Source organism: Saimiri boliviensis, chromosome 17, assembly GCF_048565385.1.
Source record: "Saimiri boliviensis isolate mSaiBol1 chromosome 17, mSaiBol1.pri, whole genome shotgun sequence".
Taxonomy (NCBI): Eukaryota; Metazoa; Chordata; class Mammalia; order Primates; family Cebidae; genus Saimiri; species Saimiri boliviensis.
The window spans coordinates 33,942,473-33,963,487 of NC_133465.1; the positions used below are offsets into that span (position 1 = coordinate 33,942,473).

The window sequence follows — 21,015 nt, forward strand, 5'->3', positions numbered from 1 at the left end:
ATTTGAATTGGTTACCTTAAAAATCCCAGGATTTGGCCGGGCGCGGTGGCTCAAGCCTGTAATCCCAGCACTTTGGGAGGCCAAGGCGGGTGGATCACGAGGTCAAGAGATCGAGACCATCCTGGTCAACATGGTGAAACCCCGTCTCTACTAAAAATACAAAAATTAGCTGGGCATGGTGGCACATGCCTGTAATCCCAGCTACTCCGGAGGCTGAGGCAGGAGAATTGCTTGAACCCAGGAGGCGGAGGTTGCGGTGAGCCGAGATCGCGCCATTGCACTCCAGCCTGGGTAACAAGAGCGAAACTCCGTCTCAAAAAAAAAAAAAAAAAAGTTATCTCCTAAGACTGCAGGCAAGTAGGATCACAGTCCTGAGTAGCAACCACGGTCTCTAGTGGTTACGGTTCTCACATCCACTTTGCTCCATTTTATTAGCTGAGAGGACTGGCAGTTTCAAAAGCTGGTGTATCAGTACCTTTTGGGGAAAACTTTTGAAACCAGGACTGCACACAGGCACCCCTTCTTCCTTCTCGTTATTTGAAAGAAAACAACAGAAACAATTAATTTTGCAAGTCTTCTGCGCTAGTCCCACGGATAGGCGATTACCAAGAGACACCGAGGTGTGGGTCCCAGAGGCGGTACGGTGTTTTCGTCCGCTCCGGATGGCTAGTCCCAGGTTGCCGGTCGGGGTACTACCCACCCACCGCGACTAGCACAAGGAGTGCTGAACTGAGCTATGCAAAGTTCTGACCAGAAGGTGGAACGGTACTTCTGGGGAAGAGGATTTATTTAGGAATCGAAATCGGTTTTGCTAAATTAGACAAATCTAATTGTCTAAGCAGCCACGCTCTGTCCGCAGGAGGGGAGGGAAGACTAACCAACGCCCCAGCTCGCCAACGGCAACTCAGCTCGGAACTAGACTCTCAAGGATGCCTGGGTTTCCGGAGCAACCGCCCGGTCCCTCCCCCTTTGGCCCCGCCCCCGAGGCTCTTTCCCGCCAAAGGCAGTTATCGCCGCAGAGCATGGTGGGACAAGGCTCTAGGCTAGGTTTCACCAAGTCCTTTCAAGGCGCCGAGTTGCTTTCAGAGATCCTCATTCCTGGGGAAATTGACTGTCCTTCAAGACCCGACCTGGAAGACTAGCTCCTTTGGCGAGAGTTCTTTATTTAACTTTTACCAAACGGCTAGTCCCTCTATTCGCAAACCACCCCAAGCCGGGAAAGCGGGGGACTTTTTTTTCCCCTTCGTGCGGAGGGTGACGTCGCGCGTGCGTGCGCGTGCGTTGAGCGTAGTCTTCGCAGCACCCGTTGCGCTCCCGCGCGTGCGTGTTGGAATCGAATCGCTGTTTCCTTCCGCTTCTCTTCCTCTGTCTCCCCCCCATATCCGTGCGCCGAGCTGATAAAGGCGCCATTTTGGAGGGGCCGCGGGAGACGTGGTGCCGCTGCGGGCTCGCTCTGCTGTGCGCTAGGCTTGGTGGGAAGGCCTGTTCTCGAGTCCGCGCTTTTCGTCGCCGCCATGTCGGGAGGTGGTGTGATTCGTGGCCCCGCAGGGAACAACGATTGCCGCATCTACGTGGGTAACTTACCTCCAGACATCCGAACCAAGGACATTGAGGACGTGTTCTACAAATACGGCGCTATCCGCGACATCGACCTCAAGAATCGCCGCGGGGGACCGCCCTTCGCCTTCGTTGAGTTCGAGGACCCGCGGTGAGGCGGCATGGGGCTTGCAGCCTTGAGGAAATAGGTCCGAGTAGTCGGGGAAGACTCCAAGGCCTTAACAGAGAGAACGGGGAGGCGGGGGGCTCTTAGCGAGGTTGGGGCGAGACCGTATCGCCCATGCAGGAGTCGAGTGAGGAGCTGAGTTGGTGTGGCTTCTCTGGCGCCTCGCCTTGGACGTCCCCGGAGCCCATTCGCAGGCTGGAGCGGGAAACTGAGGCGCTGAGGGCTGGTGTAGTGGCTGGGAGCCTGGCGTGTTTCTGGGTGGGGGAGGGGCCATTCCCATTATGCGGCGCATGTGGGCTCTTCCACGTCGGGTGCGCATGTGCGGGGGGTTCGCTGGTTCCCGACTGAGCGATCGTCTCCTCCTGGTTTCTCATGCCTTTTACTCTCTACGATCCCGCAGGGACGCGGAAGACGCGGTGTATGGTCGCGACGGCTATGATTACGATGGATATCGTCTGCGGGTGGAGTTTCCTCGAAGCGGCCGTGGAACAGGCCGAGGAGGCGGCGGGGGTGGAGGTGGCGGAGCTCCGCGAGGTCGCTACGGCCCCCCATCCAGGCGGTCTGAAAACAGAGTGGTTGTCTCCGGTAAGTTTACTGGTTGTGCGGTCGATGTGAAGGGACGGAAGCTACTTAAAAATTTTCTCTTGCGTGACCGGTTTAACAATTGCAAATTTTTCATGCTAGGTCTTAAATTGCTTTAGTTTTTGGGTGAATTTAATAAACGAGGATTGCTGCTGTGGTGATTTACCAAATTAGGTTGCGGTACTAGACACGAAGATCCGTTACAAATAATTTTGGACTCTGGATTCCAGAATCTTACCAGCTCTTTACCTGGTATCACTTAAGTACAACTATTAAGTATTTTAAAGTACTCTTTGTCCTAATGTACCTTATCAGCTTAACGTGAAATTTAAGATAATTGATACTAAGAAGAAAAAAATCACTTTTTCAGGACTGCCTCCAAGTGGAAGTTGGCAGGATTTAAAGGATCACATGCGTGAAGCAGGTGATGTATGTTATGCTGATGTTTACCGAGATGGCACTGGTGTCGTGGAGTTTGTACGGAAAGAAGATATGACCTATGCAGTTCGAAAACTGGATAACACTAAGTTTAGATCCCATGAGGTAGGTTATGCACTTATTCTTTTTTTTGACCAGAATTGGATACAGTGGTCTTAACAGTGGAATTTGAAGGTAAGGATTCAGGCAAGGGAGTCCAAGTAAATTACCAGATTTCTGGTTTTAGTTACATTGTATTCATTCAGCATGCCTGAAGCTAGGTGAAAGCTTAGATCTTTCAATGGAAAGTTCTGTCTATCCAATAGGGAGAAACTGCCTACATCCGGGTTAAAGTTGATGGGCCCAGAAGTCCAAGTTATGGAAGATCTCGATCTCGAAGCCGTAGTCGTAGCAGAAGCCGTAGCAGAAGCAACAGCAGGAGTCGCAGTTACTCCCCAAGGAGAAGCAGAGGATCACCACGCTATTCTCCCCGTCATAGCAGATCTCGCTCTCGTACATAAGATGATTGGTGACACTTTTTGTAGAACCCATGTTGTATACAGTTTTCCTTTATTCAGTACAATCTTTTCATTTTTTAATTCAAACTGTTTTTGTTCAGAATGGGCTAAAGTGTTGAATTGCTTTCTTGTAATACCCCTTTGCTCCTAACATCTACATTCCCCTCGTGTCTTTGATAAATTGTATTTTAAGTGATGTCATAGACAGGATTGTTTAAATTTAGTTAACTCCATACTCTTCAGACTGTGATATTGTGTAAATGTCTATTCTGCCCTGATTTGTGTGAACTGGGATGTTGGGGGTGTTTGTGGTTATCTTACCTGGGGAAGTTCTTATGTTTATCTTGCTTTTCATGTGTCTTTCTGTAGACATATCTGAAGAGATGGATTAAGAATGCTTTGGATTAAGGATTGTGGAGCACATTTCAATCATTTTAGGATTGTCAAAAGGAGGATTGAGGAGGATCAGATCAATAATGGAGGCAATGGTATGACTCCAAGTGCTATTGTCACAGATGAAATTGGCAGTATTGACCTTATACTAAAAGGCAGGGGGTAAAAATGATTATATACATTTTCCTTAAAACATTTGAATGTTTTATTCAGTTATCTTTAGCTACAATTGCTGTGCTCTTTAAACCTTGGCAATTGTGGCGAAATTATGTTGCCCATTTTGTAGCAACTTATTTTGCTCCCTTCCCCCCATTTTTGTTATAATAGGGACTAATGTGGGAAGAACTGGCTAATTTGTCACAGTGCTTAGTTACAACTGTTAATGTGTGACCTGCTGTTGGTGTACATGTGGGTACAGGGTGTCTTTAAATCCAACAAGATAGAGTATAATATCAATACTGCTAAATCTGCATGTCCTCTGTGTGACTGATAGAGCGTTGCTATTTCATTTTTTTAAGACAAAATGAAAGCAAAATAATAGAGTTCCAATGTATTGGTGTAGATAATCTAGTTGGGAATACTTAGGTCTCACCTTCCCCTTTAATATTCATAATTGATTCATATGTTTAAAACACTTTAATTTACAAATTAAATTGCAAATGGGAGCATTAGATTTAGTTTTAGACTTAGGTGGGTAGCAATGCCAGTAAACTTAAATTACATAACTTCTTGCAACCACGAAACCTGTAATACGCTGTACAGTAACAAGTGTTGGCATTATCAGTTGAACTGTAAATATAAGATGCTTCTTCCAATTAGTCTCTATAATGATTAAGTTTCTAAAATTTATCTGAACACCATTCAGAAACTTGTTTTGGGGAATTTGATAGTTATTGATGTGCATCTGTTAAACTGATGACTGACATAACTCATCATTCCCCAGAAACCTTTTTTGATTACAGTATCTAACGTTTTGCCTCCTCTTTTTTGGTTTTGCTGGTTATAAAGGTTTGGATTGGAGAGGGCTCACTGGATCCCAATCCTTGGAGCTGGATCATTGGATTCAAATCATAATGTGGATAGGATAGGGAGGATGAATTACCAGGATTCATGGAGCGGGATCAGATTACCAGGAACATAGGAGTGGATTCCTGCCCCAACCAAACCGCATTCGTGTGGATTTTTTTATTCAACTTAATTGGCTATTCCAAAGATTTTTTTTTTCCTATTTTTGACGATTGGAGCCCTTAAGATGCACGATGGAATTGTGTTTTGCATTTTTTGGTAAAAGGAGCAAAGCGAGGACCTGGAGATAAACGCTGGAGCAATCTCCTTGGAAGGATTCAGCACGAGTAGATGGTAAACATTTAAAGGGGAAAGGGGGGGTTTGTTTAAAATAGTAAATCAGTAAGTCACTTCTAAATTTAAAGAAAACAAAATTGGAGTTGAAGAATAAGTAGGTTTCCAATTGGCTATTGCCATTTTTCTTTGAAAAAATAAACATTTTTTAAAAAACTATGCATGGTTGTCCTTTTTCCTCTTCATGTAAGATTCTAACTGGGTCTATCAGTTAATCTTTAAATTGTTAAGTAAGATAAGATTTTGACTCTTGTGTTTATATGTTAGCAAATTAAAAGTTCTTAAAAGGCAATCTAATGGTATTAGCTATCTTTTATTGTTAATTGTAAAAGTCTTCAGGGGAAGGCAAAAGGGGAATAAGGCATTTGTATATGTAACATGGTAAATGATGGTGGGGGGTGGATCTAGCATCTGAAACATAAGCTTCTCTACTTTGTTATAAAGTGATTTAAAAACTACAGATGCTGCATATTTTCTGGTAGTCATATAGGCAGCAGGCTTTTGTGCAAAATTGGTTGATGGCTGGTAAATTAATGTTCACTTGGAGATAGTTTTGATATTCTCAAACTCAGCTCAAAAAAAGGTAAGTATTAAATGTTAACATCAGCACAGATGTATTATTAGAACTGGTTTTTGTTTTTGAGGCAGAGAGTCTAGCTCTATTGCCCAGACTGGAATGCAGTGGTGTGATCTGGGCTCACTGCAACCTCCGCCTCCTGGGTTTGGGTGATTCTTCTGCCTCAGTCTCCCGAGTAGCTGGGATTACAAGTGTGTGCCACCTCGTCCAGCTAATTTTGTGTTTTTAGCAGAGATGAGTTTTCTTCATGTTACCCAGGCTGGACTTGAAACTCCTGGCCTCAAGTGATCTGCCCACCTCTGTTAAGACTACAGGTGTGAGCCACCGAGCTTGGCCTGTGGAACTTTTAACACAAGTCATTTCTTTTTTGAAAGGAAGAGTGCACAAGATTAACTTATTTGGATGAATCGTTGCTAGTAAAAAAGCTGGGCATTTAGAATTGCCTTATAAGCCGTTCTCAACCATAAGATTATTTTGTACCTGAAACTTCGGTGTTCTCTACCAAAGCAGTTGTTAAAACTTGTTGTCTGCTGCTTTTTGTATTTGTCTACTGACAGCCCCTTGGGGGAAGGGACCTAAAATCTCATTTCCTAACTAGTCACAACCATCAAATCACTCTTATGCACCCAAAATAACTAGACTTTACGTTTCCCTTGGGTGCTAATTATAGTTGAAAGCTGAATTTAAGGTGATTATTCAGGTGACAATTCAAAACCTAGGGAAAATTAGAAATAATCTTAGTAGTGAAAGAAAGGGACTCTAAGATATTTGTGTGAGGTCACCCCAGCCAGTAGATTATGATGAACCTTGTGGAATGTCAGTAAGGGGATGCTAAGTTCAATGCAGAATTAGTCACTAAGTAAAGCACTTAGTGTAAATGTATTAAGGATGTAGCTCTTTTTATGTAAGAATTCAATATAATGGCCAAAAGGCAGAAAGATTTACTGTTTAAAATTTGAATAATTTTACATGACATTCTTGAAGTTCTAAGTTCTGTTTCATGTGTAGAACATTTTAGAAATTCATCAGATTAAAGGGAAAATAAATGATTAATAATTTGGAAAGGTAAATGTGAGCTAGGCTTAAGCAAACTTTGGTTATTTGTGTTCATTGGATGTTTTAGAAACAACCAAAATATGTAAATGACCTTCACTCAAGTTTGTGAATGTTTTAAGTTGAAAGATGTGCTCTACTAAAAGAGTAATTCTAACCTCAAATTGAAAGAGAAAATACTCCATGTTATATAGGCTGTATTTGAATATTCTATGGATAGGACAGTGTTTGTTAATGAAAGGTAAAGGGGCATAGATTTTGTAGTTAAGATGAGCAGATGGCTAAAAGCTGTGATGGGAAGTATGGACTGCTCCTGTTTATAGTGGACCTTTAGGTCTCTATCCGTATTGGCAATTGTTAGAAGAAAGTTACACCCTTTTGAAACTCAAAAGCTGTCTTGGACTTTCCTCTTCTCCCTATTTATGTCCCCTTAGAATATTGTAGGGAGCCTATAATTATTTTCTAACCAAGGAAAAACTTAAGTCTCTTTAAGAAGCAATTGCTTTTCATAACATCAGATTGAATAACCCACCTTGCTGTTCAGCCCACATCCTACTGGAAACAAAAGGTAAGAAACCCATTTTCTGGTTCCTGATTGTTTGGGATCTGAATTTTGTTTCTAAAACTAAGTTTAATATTTTTAAAAACGTTATTTGGAATGTGAATAGATTCCCCTCATTTAAAACGGTTTTTTCTTAAGTTCTGTGCTTCAGTAAATAATGTTGAGTGCTCACGTCTGCACATCATAGTGTTTGCATTTAATATGATTTATTGTAGAATCTCAACTTTTCTCGGTGTTGTCTTTGAAACATTGTCTTGCTCATTAGGGCTGGTGTTTTCACATTTCTGTGGTCAAGGTGAATTTCTTATGTGTGCCTTTTTGCTTACTTTGTATATGAATTTTGTAATTTAAATTGCAAGTAAGTTATATATATATATATATATATATGTATTTACCACAAATAGTATTAAAAGATGAAAAACTGTTAGACTGAAGTTCTGTTGTAACATAACCACTCTGACTTATTTCCATCACAGTATGAAGAGTGCAAATGCAGAAAACAGATTACAGTCTCTTACCCATTTTCTGAAATCCAAACAAAACTGAAAAGATTTTCTGTTGTTGAGCTAATTAAATGTGAAACCTGACTAGAATTGATGCCTTCATTTTGCACTTAGTGTGACTAAACTGTTTCCTGTTGTACTTCATTATGCATTGCACAGTTGCCACAGACTTTGCTGAGGGTGTTGTTTAATACGAGTATATATGTATCTTACAAAGTGCATATAGCTCTGAATCCAAGGTATGTCTGTCCCCAAAGAGTTTGTATAAGGGATTATAGGAACTGTACTAGCATACACAGGCTTAATGCTTTCATCTTAATTGGGGTATCTTGACTGAAAAACCTGTTGTGAATCCTTTATTGATTGAATTTTAAGTTCCCACATCTTTTTAGGCTGAAGCAGCCACAAGAAAAAAAGGTATGACCCACATTTTTTTTACATTCTGTTGTAATAGTGGACTCAACAGTTAATCCTATTGAAGCAAATACTTGGCCATCCTAGAGTGTACAACATTCTTTTGAGGTAATGGTTTCTGTATTAATACTTGAAGGAACATTGATCAATGAGATCCTATAGGAAAAGCTGGGATTGGCATGAAGTAAAGAGATTACAAGGAAACATCTGTTCATTGTGTCTATTGTGATTGTCAATTGAATAAATAATAGTGCTGGCAAAGGAACTTTTGCTTTAAACATAAACCCCAAGAGATTATAGTGTACTTAAGCCAGTACTTAACTCCTGTGATTGAGACCTTTGGAGTGCTTCTTGGTAGCTTTGAAAGCTAATGCCTAACAACCCTTAGGGTGGTTGTCAGCTTGTAGTGATCAAGAGAAGGATTTTTTTATTATTATTATAAGAACTCCCATGCATCATTAGTGCACAGAATAAAAATTGAATAAATGAGTTTTTGTCATATGGAAGTTAATTTAGGCAGATATAACCTTTGTAATTTATAACATTTTAATAGATGCTAGGCTGGGATTTCAGGGAGTGAAAAGTCTTACATGACTTTACATAAATTTACTATTTAGGTAAGCAAAACAACACCTAGTTCAGCTGGATGATAAAAGGAGATAAAACTCAAGCATTGGGCCGGGCGCGGTGGCTCACGCCTGTAATCCCAGCACTTTGGGAGGCCGAGGCGGGTGGATCACGAGGTCAAGAGATCGAGACCATCCTGGTCAACATGGTGAAACCCCGTCTCTACTTAAAATACAAAAAAATTAGCTGGGCATGGTGGTGTGTGCCTGTAATCCCAGCTACTCAGGAGGCTGAGGCAGGAGAATTACCTGAACCCAGGAGGCAGAGGTTGCAGTGAGCCGAGATGGCGCCATTGCACTCCAGCCTGGGTAACGAGCGAAACTCCGTCTCAAAACAAAACAAAACAAAAACTCAAGCATCAGGTTAAAAAGCCTCAAACTTTTGTCACCATACAACTTTGTAAGTGTCTGTCCACTATTGGTAGAACTGTGGACATAGGAAGATAGTGGAAACAGCCTCTAGGATGCTATGCTCATCCCCACCAAATGCACTTTGTACAAAAACAGTTTGTAGAACTGTCTTACTGAACTGTGGATGTGAAGATAGTGGAAACGGCCTCTCTAGGATGCTGTACTCATCCCCACCAAATGCACTTTGAACGAAAACAATTTGTAGAAATAAGTCTTATTTTACAACATACTGTACTGCTCTCCATTGGAGTTAAGTGCTAGGGAAAATCGCTTAGCCACCAGAGGGAGCTATAACACAAAATTAAGCAGGAAACTATCCCTACTGTAAATATGTACAACAGTGGGCACCAGCTAACTAACTTGACCCTCTGTATCAGCTCTAAAGTTAGATGGTTTGGGTAAGTTTTCTTGTAACTTTACCGTTGTCTTCCCATCTTTTGTGCAAAATTCTCCTTTTCAGCTTATGCATCTGTTTAGGTTTTCAGTAGAGTTTACCTTACAGGTACTGATTTTTGTAACAGAAAAATAAATCTGGGTTCTGGGACTAAAAATGTGGAAGACACAAGTCTGCTTGTATCTCTGCCTATCTTGTCCAGCTATGGAATAATAAGACCATGAATGTGAGAATTGAGAACAGGAGTTAGGTGTGCTGGAGAAAAAAAATCTAGGTGTAGCAATTTGGTTATGAACTAGAAGAAATGAATATGCTCTCAGAGACCTGTAGTTTGTTTTCATGGTGTGACAGTTTCAGGAGTGATGATCTTTCTCAGTATTACTAAGAGGTTCTTAAAGTTTGTCTTAACATCCTACTTATATGTCAATTTAGCTGTTTTCTATTTTCCAGGCCCCAAGTAGCATGTTATCTTGTGATCAGAAAGTCAGTACACACAATGGTTAATGCCATATTAACAACTGAAAGTTAACTGAGAATTAACTGTATTTGTCATTCCCATTACCCATTTCTTCCCAGGTTTCTTTTATAAAAAAGGGAAAGGACACAAACTTGTCTCCTGTTTAAAGTATAAATTATCATTGAGAATGCTAAACCTTTTAGGCCCCTTGATGGGATTTAGTCATCCAGAGGACAGATGTAGGACTGGACCACTGGCCGTAAAACATTAATTTAGAAAATCGGTCTACTTAGAAGAATAAGGCACTAAAAGTGGACAAAGTGGCCTACTTGGTTGAGGGGTCGGGGAGGAATAAGTTTACACGGTAGGGATTTCCCTGCCTCTAAGTTAACAATGTAGTAAGGAAGGCTACAGAAGGTGGTTACTGTTAACTAGTAGCCTTGTTGCAAATTGGATTGACAGCTCAAAGGGCACTAACTAGATTGAAGCCTGTCCTTGATCCTGTAAATGTTAGCTCTGGTCCCTTTGATAATTTTTACTTTATTTTATTTTATTATTTTTATTTATTTTTTGAGACGGAGTTTTGCTCTAATTACCCAGGCTGGAGTGCAATGGAGCGATCTCGGCTCACCGCAACCTCCGCCTCCTGGGTTCAGGCAATTCTCCTGCCTCAGCCTCCTGAGTAGCTGGGATTACAGGCACGCGCCACCATGCCCAGCTGATTTTTTGTATTTTTAGTAGAGACAGGGTTTCACCATGTTGACCAGGATGGTCTCGATCTCTTGACCTCGTGATCCACCTGCTTCGGCCTCCCAAAGTGCTGGGATTACAGGCTTGAGCCACCGCACCCGGCCTGATAATTTTTTTTTTTTATTTTTGTCAACCTTGGCTGGCATAAGAAAATATCCCTTTGATAATTTTTAAATAACTTGAAAATACAGTCCGCAGCCACATACTGTGCAAATAAAATTTAGAATATCTTTGTAGAAAGAAAAGTGCTAACAAAAACCATGGCAGATTGTTCCCTTAGGTGCTCTGTATTAGAGGGGCCTTTATATGTCATCTTGGGATAAACTTTCAAGTTACAACAATTAAGCCTTAATACATAGAAATGGACTGTTGGATCAGTCAAACAAAAGGGAAGGTATAACCTTTAGGTAGAACCGGGAAGTCCTTGGTGAATCTTTTCTATCTAAATAGTAGCATGTCTAGAAATTTGAGCTACAAAATACTAAACACCAAGAATGACATCCACTTTTTTTTGGCATGGGATCTCACTCTAGCCTAGGCTGGAGTGGAGTGGTATAATCTCAGTTCACTGCAACCTCCACCTCCCAGGTTAAAGTGATTATTGTCCTGCCTCATCCTTTTGAGTAGCTGAGATTACACCTGCCACCATGCCCAGCTAATTTTTGTATTTTTAGTAGAGATGGTTTCACTATGTTGGCTAGGCTGGTCTCAAACTCCTGACCTCAAGTGATTCACCCACCTCTGCCTCCCAAAGTGCTGAGATTACAAACATGAGCCACCACGCCTGTAGGACATCCACATCTTAAGGCTAGAAATGTAAACTGTTAGCAGTGCAACAAACATTCCAAGGAAAACTCAAATAGATCTTCTGTACTCCAAAAGTAGTAAATTTGCAGCAAGGCGATAGTTAAATTTTGTCTGCAGGGTGTTGTTGCATCTATTATAACCTATAGATTTGTTTGCTTGCCAAATAGAGTTCTTCCAAATGTTGTTGGATTTGTCTTCCCATCTCCAATCACCATGTCAGCATTTTTGTCTGTACTCAAATTCATATTAATGAAATGTTAAAGCTGGTTTTAGTGACTCAGTGTCTTCACACTGGCTATCAAGTCAAAGCTTCCTAAAACATGTCACTCCCTTAATATGAATCAACAATGGGTTATATTCTACCTTTCCAGTTTATCCTGTTCTCAATCACATCTTCCCCTGCCCCAGTTGATTTCATAAATATATGTATTTTTTAACTCTACAGACCCAGGAACTTGAATCCATATTTCCCAATGGGCTAAATGCAGTGCCTACAGTTTAATATTGATTGGCAAGATGGAAAGAACTAAGTATTCCCTAAAAGCAAAGCACTGTAAGTCTATTTCACAAGCTGTTCGTTAACTGGGTGAAATACTGGAGAAGGTATTTTAATACCAATAACTCCTCAGAGGTAAAGCCAGGAAATCTGAGCTAATTTAAATGCTAGCCTGAGTCCACGTGTAATTGGAAAAGTAAATGTTGCCTCCAGAATTGGTCTTGCAAAGTAAAAAATGTGGTGGTGTAAGCTGTGTACACATTTTTTTTTTTTTTGAGACGGAGTTTCGCTCTCGTTACCCAGGCTGGAGTGCAATGGCGCGATCTCGGCTCACCGCAACCTCTGCCTCCTGGGCTCAGGCAATTCTCCTGCCTCAGCCTCCTAAGTAGCTGGGATTACAGGCACGCGCCACCATGCCCAGCTAGTTTTTTGTATTTTTAGTAGAGACGGGGTTTCACTATGTTGACCAGGATGGTCTTGATCTCTCGACCTCGTGATCCACCCGCCTCGGCCTCCCAAAGTGCTGGGATTACAGGCTGAGCCACCGCGCCCAGCCTAGCTGTGTACACTTTTAATACAGATCATCAAGAATTGATGGCATTGTCTCCTAAAAGATGAAGCAGTTGCCTCCTGGGTGTCCTTTTTCAAGCATTCTCTTATGCATATTACAGAGGAGGCTTTAAGTTGCCTCTGAATTCAGTGGTACTGCCTCAATGATAATTCCTGCATATTCAATGGGATGGAATCATTTTGTTGGCTTTTTTTTTTTGGTAACTCTTCATAAAGGGATTAATACATAATGTATTTATTGTGAAGAGACTAGATAGTATGTATATTATTCCTTGAGTTGGGAGTCTTAAACATTACTTCAGGACCTTGACCCTGGTCTTTAGGATTATAGGATCAGCTAGCTTAAACAATTCTCTAAAAACCAAGGGACCCAACATTCATCCATTTTAACACCCCACACTCTAAATCCCATAAGCAGCCCTATTCCTTTTACCATTAGAAATTCCACCCCTTCATGATCACACCTAATGACTGGAGCGTTCTTGAACTAATTGCATTGTTTCTGCTTTGCTTTTCAGCATGTTTTTAAAAGTGTGTCATGTGCATGCACTCACATTTTGCCTTTAAGCTGTTCTGGTGTGTGTGTGTGTGTATGTGTGTGTGTTTGTTTTGAGATGAAGTCTTACTCTGTCACCCAGGCTGGAGTGCAGTGGCGTGATCTCGGCTTCATCACTGCAACCTCCATCTCCTGGGTTCAAGCAATTCTGCCTCAGCCTCCCGAGTAGCTTGCATTATAGGTGCCTGCCACCACACCCAGCTACTTTTTGCATTTTTAGTAGAGATGGGAGTTTCACCATGTTGGTCAGGCTGGTCTTGAACTCCTGAAGTCAGGTGATTGGCCCGCCTCACCCTCCCAGAGTGCTGAGATTACAGGCCTGAGTTATTGCGCCTGGCCAAGCTGCTCTCTAGTTTCACGTGTATGTTTTGTTTCCCTCAGCTACATAGTAAACTGAGAGCAAAGGCTGTTTTTAACTTTGACATTTCTTCCAAGATGCCCAGAATGCTAGTACCTGTACCTTAACAAATGTTTGTGAATAAATACATTATTGAAATCTTAGGCAGGTGTGCCACATAGCTTAGATCTGAGATGCTGTTCTTCCAGTCAGATCAGGCATATTCTTAGAATAGTAACCTCAAAGGTTTATGCCCTTGCTACCTTTTTAAATGGACTATTTTGAGGGAATATGCAAAGCCAGAGGACAGATACCTGATCTTTGTTGTTGGAGACGGGCTCTCGCTGTTATCCAGGCTGGCATGCAGTGGTGCCATCATAGTTCACTGAAGCCTTGACCTCCAGGGCTCAAGTGATCCTCCCACCTCAGCCTCCTGAGTAGCTGGGACTACACAGATGCACCACCATGTCCAGCTAATTTTTCTTTTTCCTTGTAGAGACAGGGTTTTGCCCTGTTTCTCAGTCTGGTTTTGAACTCCTGGGCTCAAGCAGTCCTCCCACCTTGGCTTCTCAAAGTGCAGGTATTAGCCACTGTGCCTAGTCCTGATCTTTCTTAATGAAAATGATAGCTAACTTTTTATAAAGCACTTGGGCTCATTTTAATGCTCAAGTAGTACTTAGTCTCATTTTGCAGTTTGAGGAAATAGGCTCAGCGATGTTAAAGCAGCAGGCCCAAAACTTGAATCCTGGCCTTGTGATGAGAAATTCTTTTTGTTTTACTACTACATTGCTTTTTAAAGCTAGCCTGCCTTTTCCAGTTGGGAGGCTTCAGGGAGAGAAAAGTCTGAACCAAGTAAAAAACACCTGTCATATCTACCAGATGCCAGCAGGGTGTCCCATGGTGCTGTCTTTGATCCATGTTCTTACCCTGAGTGCTGAGAGTTCTAGAGTAGGACTACATCTAGTCACAGTGGCCATAGTCCAGAGCCTGGCAGCAAAAAAGTGGGATGACTAGCTTGGCTTTCCAGCATGCAGTGCACAGCCAGGTCTCAGAGAAGCCCTTACCCTCTTTTGCTGGCCCCACAGGAGGACAGCTGGTCACACAGTGGCTGGGGCCTGGCTAGCCACTCAGTAACTATGTAGCAGCCCCACAAAAACAAACAAACAAACAAACAAAACCCAGCATAGAAAAGAACCTGGGAATGGATAAATGTTTAAAACATCTGCATTTGTGTTGAGAGCTGAGTATACACTTACATTTGTATTAGTAACAAATCCACAAGAATTACCCACTCTAGGAAGATGAATTTTAAAAGCCAGTATGTGGTAACCCAGTTTCCAATAAAAATGTTTGCATTATATTTAGCCTACATATACAACCTTTCAGGTATCAGTTTTTGTATTCAGCAACTCTAGTTGGTAATCTACAGTCTTAAAACTATCACTTATGTGAAAACAAATAGAACAAATAGCCCTTTAAAATTTTCCTTCTTAGTGCTCCTTAAGCATTTTGTACAAATGTCTGTAACTGTTTTATAATTATTTCTTTGCGAATCTTGGTTTCTTCACCAGAGAAGATTCTTAGAAGTATTCCTAGTGGCTAACATAGCTCCTGGCATTTAGTAGGTGCTCAGTAATTACTGAAATACTAATGCTTCCATTATAGTTCTGGGATAATTCTACACATGAGCCATTTTTCTAAGGAAAGTCCACATTAGAGAGGTCTTTGTTTAGTATTCAAGATGATTAAAATTAATTATGAGCTGAAAAGGGTGTCCTGGCTGGCCTTTGGAAATCTTCACTACATCTTTCTAGGTTGGAATTCTCAGCACAGCCTGAATGTGGGGCTGGCTATATCTGAGCTGTTGATCTGAGTGCCCTCCATTTGACATGGAGGACAGGGAGTTTACCAAGGCTTTTCAAGCCACTGGGAGAAACGGCTAAGTTAAGAGTAACCTACTGATTTGAGATGTGGACTTGTGCCCCTTTGTCCTCCTTGTTTCCCGCGGGAGTTTTATCTCAAAACTCCTAAGCCATTGTTAAGGAGATCCCTATAACAAACCCCAAACCTACCCTCTAATAGTCAAGTTTACCTGAATTTTCTGTTTTCTCAGGAGAAGACTAATCACACATTGTAATACCAACTTGGACTCTTCATGTGATTTTCTTGTCTCTCTCTCTCTCTCTCTCTTTTTTTTTTTTTTTTTTTTTTTTAGATGGAGTCTCACTCTGTTGCCAGACTGGAGTGCAGTGGCATGATCTTGGTTCACTGCAACCTCCGACTCCTTGGTTCAAGCGATTCTCCTGCCTCAGCCTCCTGGGTAGCTAGGATTACAGGCATGTGCCACCATGCCCAGCTAATTTTTATGTTTTTTTAGTAGAGTTGGGGTTTCACCTGGCCAGCATGGTCTCGATGTAACGCCTCAACTAAGTAAAAGTGTATAGAAGATGCATGGGGCTTCCTCAGGCTTCAGCATCAGTTTCACTAGATGTGCTATGTAGGAGACCGTAGGAAAGTTACTGTAGGAGTAAAAGTCATCAGTTCCGATGCAAACAATCCTCTTGTTCCCAAGAGGTATCACTAAGGGATATTTTTGGTCCCATATTATAAATAAATTGGCCTGAAAATATCTTTTCATTGTGAGGAGTAAGTATATGGTGCCTTTCTCCTTTTAAGTGTAAACTGCTAAAAGGCAGAAATAACGCGTATTCTGTATTCCAACACCCACAGTGTGTTTCTGGTCTTTGTACCAGGTGCTCAGGAAGTGTTTTCACTGACTTAGGTTGACCGCTTGCTGTCTGCTTTCTGAGCATTCATTTCTGAATGAAAGGGGAGAAAGTGAAAGGAGAGGTGGGAAGAAAGGGGAAGCTGGGGAAATAAGAGGAAACAGCTGGAGGCTGAGGAGGTGGGACTTATGTAAGGTCAGTAAAACTAAAAGCTAGCCGAGGGCAGGGTCAGGCCCTGAGGGTAAAGGGCTAATTAACTTCTGTCAGCTAGTTGAATAGAGCCTTGTGTGCTTTGTTAGAGACCAAAGGCACTTCAAAGAAAAAAATCTAGATTCTTCCCTGTTTACCTTAATAATTGTTCATCAGATCAAAATCTATCCTGTCCTCTAGGAATTCTGGTCTTCCCTCAGGCCTAGCAGAGAGCTTTCTGCCACTACTACTCAGGCAACCAAGGGTGAAGTGCTTTAAGTAGTATTTGTGGACAGCAGCAGGTAAGCTTGATGTGTTATTCACAGCGTAAAGAGTAAATGCTGAGTACAGCTGTTGTCCGTGTGTAGAGCTTTAACAACCAGCCCACCAGTTCCCTTTACCTGCTTTTATTCCTGGACCAGATGACTGAATGTAGGATAGAGTATTCACTTGATAACATGTTTTTGCCCTGCCTTGTTCTTCACAAGAACCTTTGGCCAGGCATTAACAATTAGTAAATTTTGTTGCATGTAACAGTATTTTTTTTTCTGGTGATGTAGATGGATACACATGACACCAAACAATGCTGTTTAGTGTCGTTACATCCCTCTTAACTAGGGGAATGTATTTGGGGTGGAGGCTATATCCAACGAGAAGAGGTTCACCTCTGTACCCTAGAAACTGTAGGGATTTAGTTCATTTTTTGACTAATAGCACAATGCTGTAACTGAGCTAATCTTTGTGGTTTGGTGCAGGCCCGTCAAGTTTGTGTGACCTATTAAATTATCTACTTTTTCCGTGCTCAGCTATTGCCCTGTCCTGGGGCATCTGAGGGCAGAAAGGAACAGGTGTCCAAAGGAGAAATGTTGGTGCCTCTGTTTTCCAGTTGTATTGAATTTCTTACTTGGTGTATTTTTGACTTGTCTTCGTTTCTTTCCTTCTTGTGGTCTATGCTATTTTACTTTCTATTAGTTGGATATTCTTCCCTGTCATTAAAGAGTTGTAAAATGGAGGTTAGTATTTCTATGCAAATGTTTTTTGGATGAAGCTGATTGGTTTAGCGTTGATTTTTGCCAGTGTCCTTCAAGAAGCGTGAAGGTGATAAATATATTTCCGTGACTTTAGACTCATTTTTGAAGTCTTGGATTGTGTGAATATTCTTAGAAACAATAGAATGGTTTAATTAAAAACCCTCAAATACCAGTTGAACTCAGTGTCTACTAGGAAAATGGGTAGATCTGTTATACTGCCATTTTGCTCTCTATGACTTTGTTCCAGTTGTCAAGGAACTTAAATGGGTATTCAGGGAAAAAAATTTTGTTTCCCCTTCCTCACCTTGCTAGTTAAAATAACTCCTGGTGACACTTCAGGTGGTAGAATTGAAACAAGCCTGACTTCTGACCACATGGGTCAATGGCAAATGACTTCAAAGCCCTTAGTGTGGTTATCCAGTTTGGGCAGTGAGGAGATAACTTCCGCTTTTCTCCCTGAGGAGTTTATAGTACTTAGGGGGGATGGGAGGTGTCACTTTGGGGAAAATATGTTGCTTTTTCTCCTGATTGTATTGAGGCTGATAGTTACTTTTTCTGGCCAATTCTTTTCGGTATTTCTAAATATTGCAATCTTGATTTTTGCTATTTGTTAATTGTCAGTTCTGGCTTTTTTGCATATAGAGTTTTTCCATTAACTTGCCAGTTTGAAGCTTCTAACTAGCTATTCCCTACTGAAAGTTTTTGGGTTTTAGTTTATGGACCAGTCTTACCTGGTAAGAATTACAGGTAATTGATAGTGGCAGAGATACCTTCTTTTCCTAGGATTCTATGTCTGTAATCCAAATCCTCAGTGTGTTCACAGAACTTTAAAATTCTCTCCAAACTAGGAAGGAAATATCCTGTTGCTCTCTAATGCTTACTAAAAGTTGTGTTTAGAACAACAGATAGGCATCTTCCTTTGTTATGTGTCATTAATCCCTTTGCCCAGTTACCTTAGGACTCTTTGAAGGAGAGACGGATGGGAGAAAACCTGTCACTTGGAGACAGTAAAAGGAATAATTAACTGGCTCAGAGCTTATATGCAGAGTTCCCAGCCCTAAAGTTAATCTAGAACCACTGGATAGCACCAATAAAAATATTTACTTCACATCTGTTTTATTTCTGGAATATGTTCTAAGCCTCTTACATATATTTCTCATTAAATCCACAGGTGGCCATTTGTGAGGTAGATATTTTGTTCTCATTTTCCAGATGAGGAAGCTGAGACCCTAAAAGCCCTAAAAGGTTAGGTGACAGGTTATACAACTTGGAGTGTGGGAGGAGGAGAGAGGAACCTGAACAGGGCAAGTTGGGGATCTGATTTTTGTTTCGGGGGAATGTAGGCACATTGTATTTTTGGCTTAGACACTTTATTCGTCGTGGCTGAAGGTAATGTCATTTACTCACTAAAAATTGTTTACAATAATCAGAATGAATTTACTGTGTTTGAACATCTGCTCTCTTTTGACCAAACCACAGTATATAGTCTGTGGAAGCTCACTTAAGGAGAGGGTTCCTTTTTTGTTTGGTTAGAGAAATTGTCTGTCCTGAAGGTAGAAATAGCCCCTTCTAGGTAGGGATGGAGCATTTGATCTACTGGTTTCATTATATTCCTCTAACAGTTGCAACTGATTGTTTTTGAGTACTTGTTTCAAACTTTTGAGTATTTTCCTTCTGGAAAATAGCTCAGTGTTTAAAATTTATCTGAACTTGAAAGATTAATTCTTTTTCAGGGTGTCTGAGGAGTAATCAGTTCTGGTTTTGTCTTAAGGATAGAAATAGAATTAGCCATTTTCCTCAAGAAAAGTGATTCTTCTGAATCTCCACTCTTCAGTAATGAGAACTGGACTGTTTTCATTTGACCTCTGTTTCCTGTCAGTGGGAAACCCCTCCCCAGAGGTGCTGTGTGAAAGATTGCCGGGGAAAGGGTTTCTAGATCCCAGCATCATAAGTTCAAGAGAGCCCAGTGATACTGTCATTAGAATAATGTCTTTACTTAGTACCAGTTTTCATAATCCTGAAGCTTCATTTTTTACCAGTTTGAAAGGCAGCAGCTAGGGAGGAGAGACTATGCAGGGAAGGGGGAAAACTGAGTAGTGCATCACAGAGACCTTGAGTGTGTTAAGGCAGGGAAGATTTGCTATCCAATTAATGAAAATAAAAGGACTTGCATTGTCCAAAGTCAGAGCAAGAACATAAAGGTTTTAATTTGTCTAGTTAATTCCTTAGGTTTGGACTTTACAGGAGACATGGGGGTCACCGATAGCAATTTAGCTGAGAAATTTATCAGAAACTCTTTCATCATTTTCTGTCCCCTCCTGTCTTAGGCTGACCGGTTCTGATGTGTTACCTGCTTCTGCTACTGATCCAAACTGCAGAACTTCTCATTCATCCCCAAGGCCTCCAGGCAGTATCCAATGGGGAATCAGCTCTAAAAGGAACCAGACCAACGTTTTCCAGCCCCTTCATTCTGGTGACTGAGGGGAGGAAAGAATGGGAGGGGGTATACTTGTCTAGTTGATGGAAAGAAAACACACAGTCAAATAACTTTATCTCCTTGGTTTTCTATTACAGTAGAATTCTGCAGCCATATTTTTCTTGTGTATGTATGGGGGAAGTTTTGGAGATGGTGACCTTGATTAGAAGTGTCTAGAGGGGATAAGAGTCAGCCGGTTTTGGAAAACGTTGAAGTCTTAATGTGTCCATCTGAAGAATTTTTTTCTAAAACCGGAGTTTACAGAAATATCACTGATACAGCCTGCCCCCTCATTTCCCTGCCACAGGCGATGTCTTGGACTAGAGACGCTTGTTTAATAATAGCTTGTCTCTGATATTCCCAGTAGCTACCTCTGTGTGAGGAAAGGATAGAAATGTTCAGGACACCATCATACAGGCTCCTCATCTACAAAGTTCCAGTAGCAGGGACGCCTACAAGGAAGACTTGGAACTGCAAACAGAGGCTGGGGTCACCTCAGTGACATCTCCTGACGCTGTCCAACCAGAAGTTCGATTTTTGTTCTGGGGGTGAAGAAGGAAACAGACTGTACTAAAGGACTAAAATAATTTCTTGTCTATACTATCTCAGTTGTTTTTATTTTTGGCGGGAGAGGAGGGGTGTTGGGATAGAATTTCACATCCTATCCTGGAGTGAAGGGGAGGATGGGGAGGCTCAGCCCTTCACCCAAGAATAACCCAGTAATGACATCTCTACGCGTGGGAAGTGTTTCCCTCCACGCTGGGAGGATCCGAGGCTGCACCCCAGTGGGATTCCCTGCTTGAGTTGGAAGGCCGTCTCGCCCTGAGATGCATATCATAGCCGGCCGGGGAGGAAATGCCACAGGGAAGAGACACTCGAAGTCGAAGGGGCTTCCCCCAATTTGGAGGTGGGACCATGCTGTGCAGGAGTGACTGAACAACCGGGTGTCCGCCGTGCCCTCTGCCCTCCGCTGAGGGTCTAATAGGGACGCGACGCTGCTGGACTCTGTGTCTGAGTCACGAGAGACGGCCCAGCTGTGCCGAGCGGGCCCGCGCCAGACCCTGGCGTCCTCCATCTTCTCTCCTGAG

At 41.9% G+C, this 21,015-nt stretch overlaps 1 protein-coding gene across 1 annotated transcript; it reads left to right on the forward strand.

The window, feature by feature from the left end:
* Window positions 1-1,324: 1,324 nt before the first annotated feature.
* Window positions 1,325-20,530, forward strand: SRSF1 (serine and arginine rich splicing factor 1). The gene is made up of 5 exons (XM_003931341.4): window positions 1,325-1,708; window positions 2,124-2,308; window positions 2,676-2,848; window positions 3,049-12,099; window positions 15,721-20,530. The coding sequence occupies exons 1-4, from the start codon at window positions 1,515-1,517 to the stop codon at window positions 3,241-3,243; spliced, it is 747 nt and encodes a 248-aa protein (XP_003931390.1). The 5' UTR covers window positions 1,325-1,514; the 3' UTR covers window positions 3,244-12,099; window positions 15,721-20,530.
* The last annotated feature ends 485 nt before the right edge of the window (window positions 20,531-21,015 follow it).

Coding starts and splice junctions, on each gene's coding strand:
- SRSF1 (XM_003931341.4), top strand. CDS start 1,515: ATGTCGGGAGGTGGTGTGATTCGTGGCCCCGCAGGGAACAACGATTGC. Junction 1,709..2,123: donor GTTGAGTTCGAGGACCCGCG/GTGAGGCGGCAT, acceptor ACGATCCCGCAG/GGACGCGGAAGACGCGGTGT. Junction 2,309..2,675: donor AAACAGAGTGGTTGTCTCCG/GTAAGTTTACTG, acceptor TCACTTTTTCAG/GACTGCCTCCAAGTGGAAGT.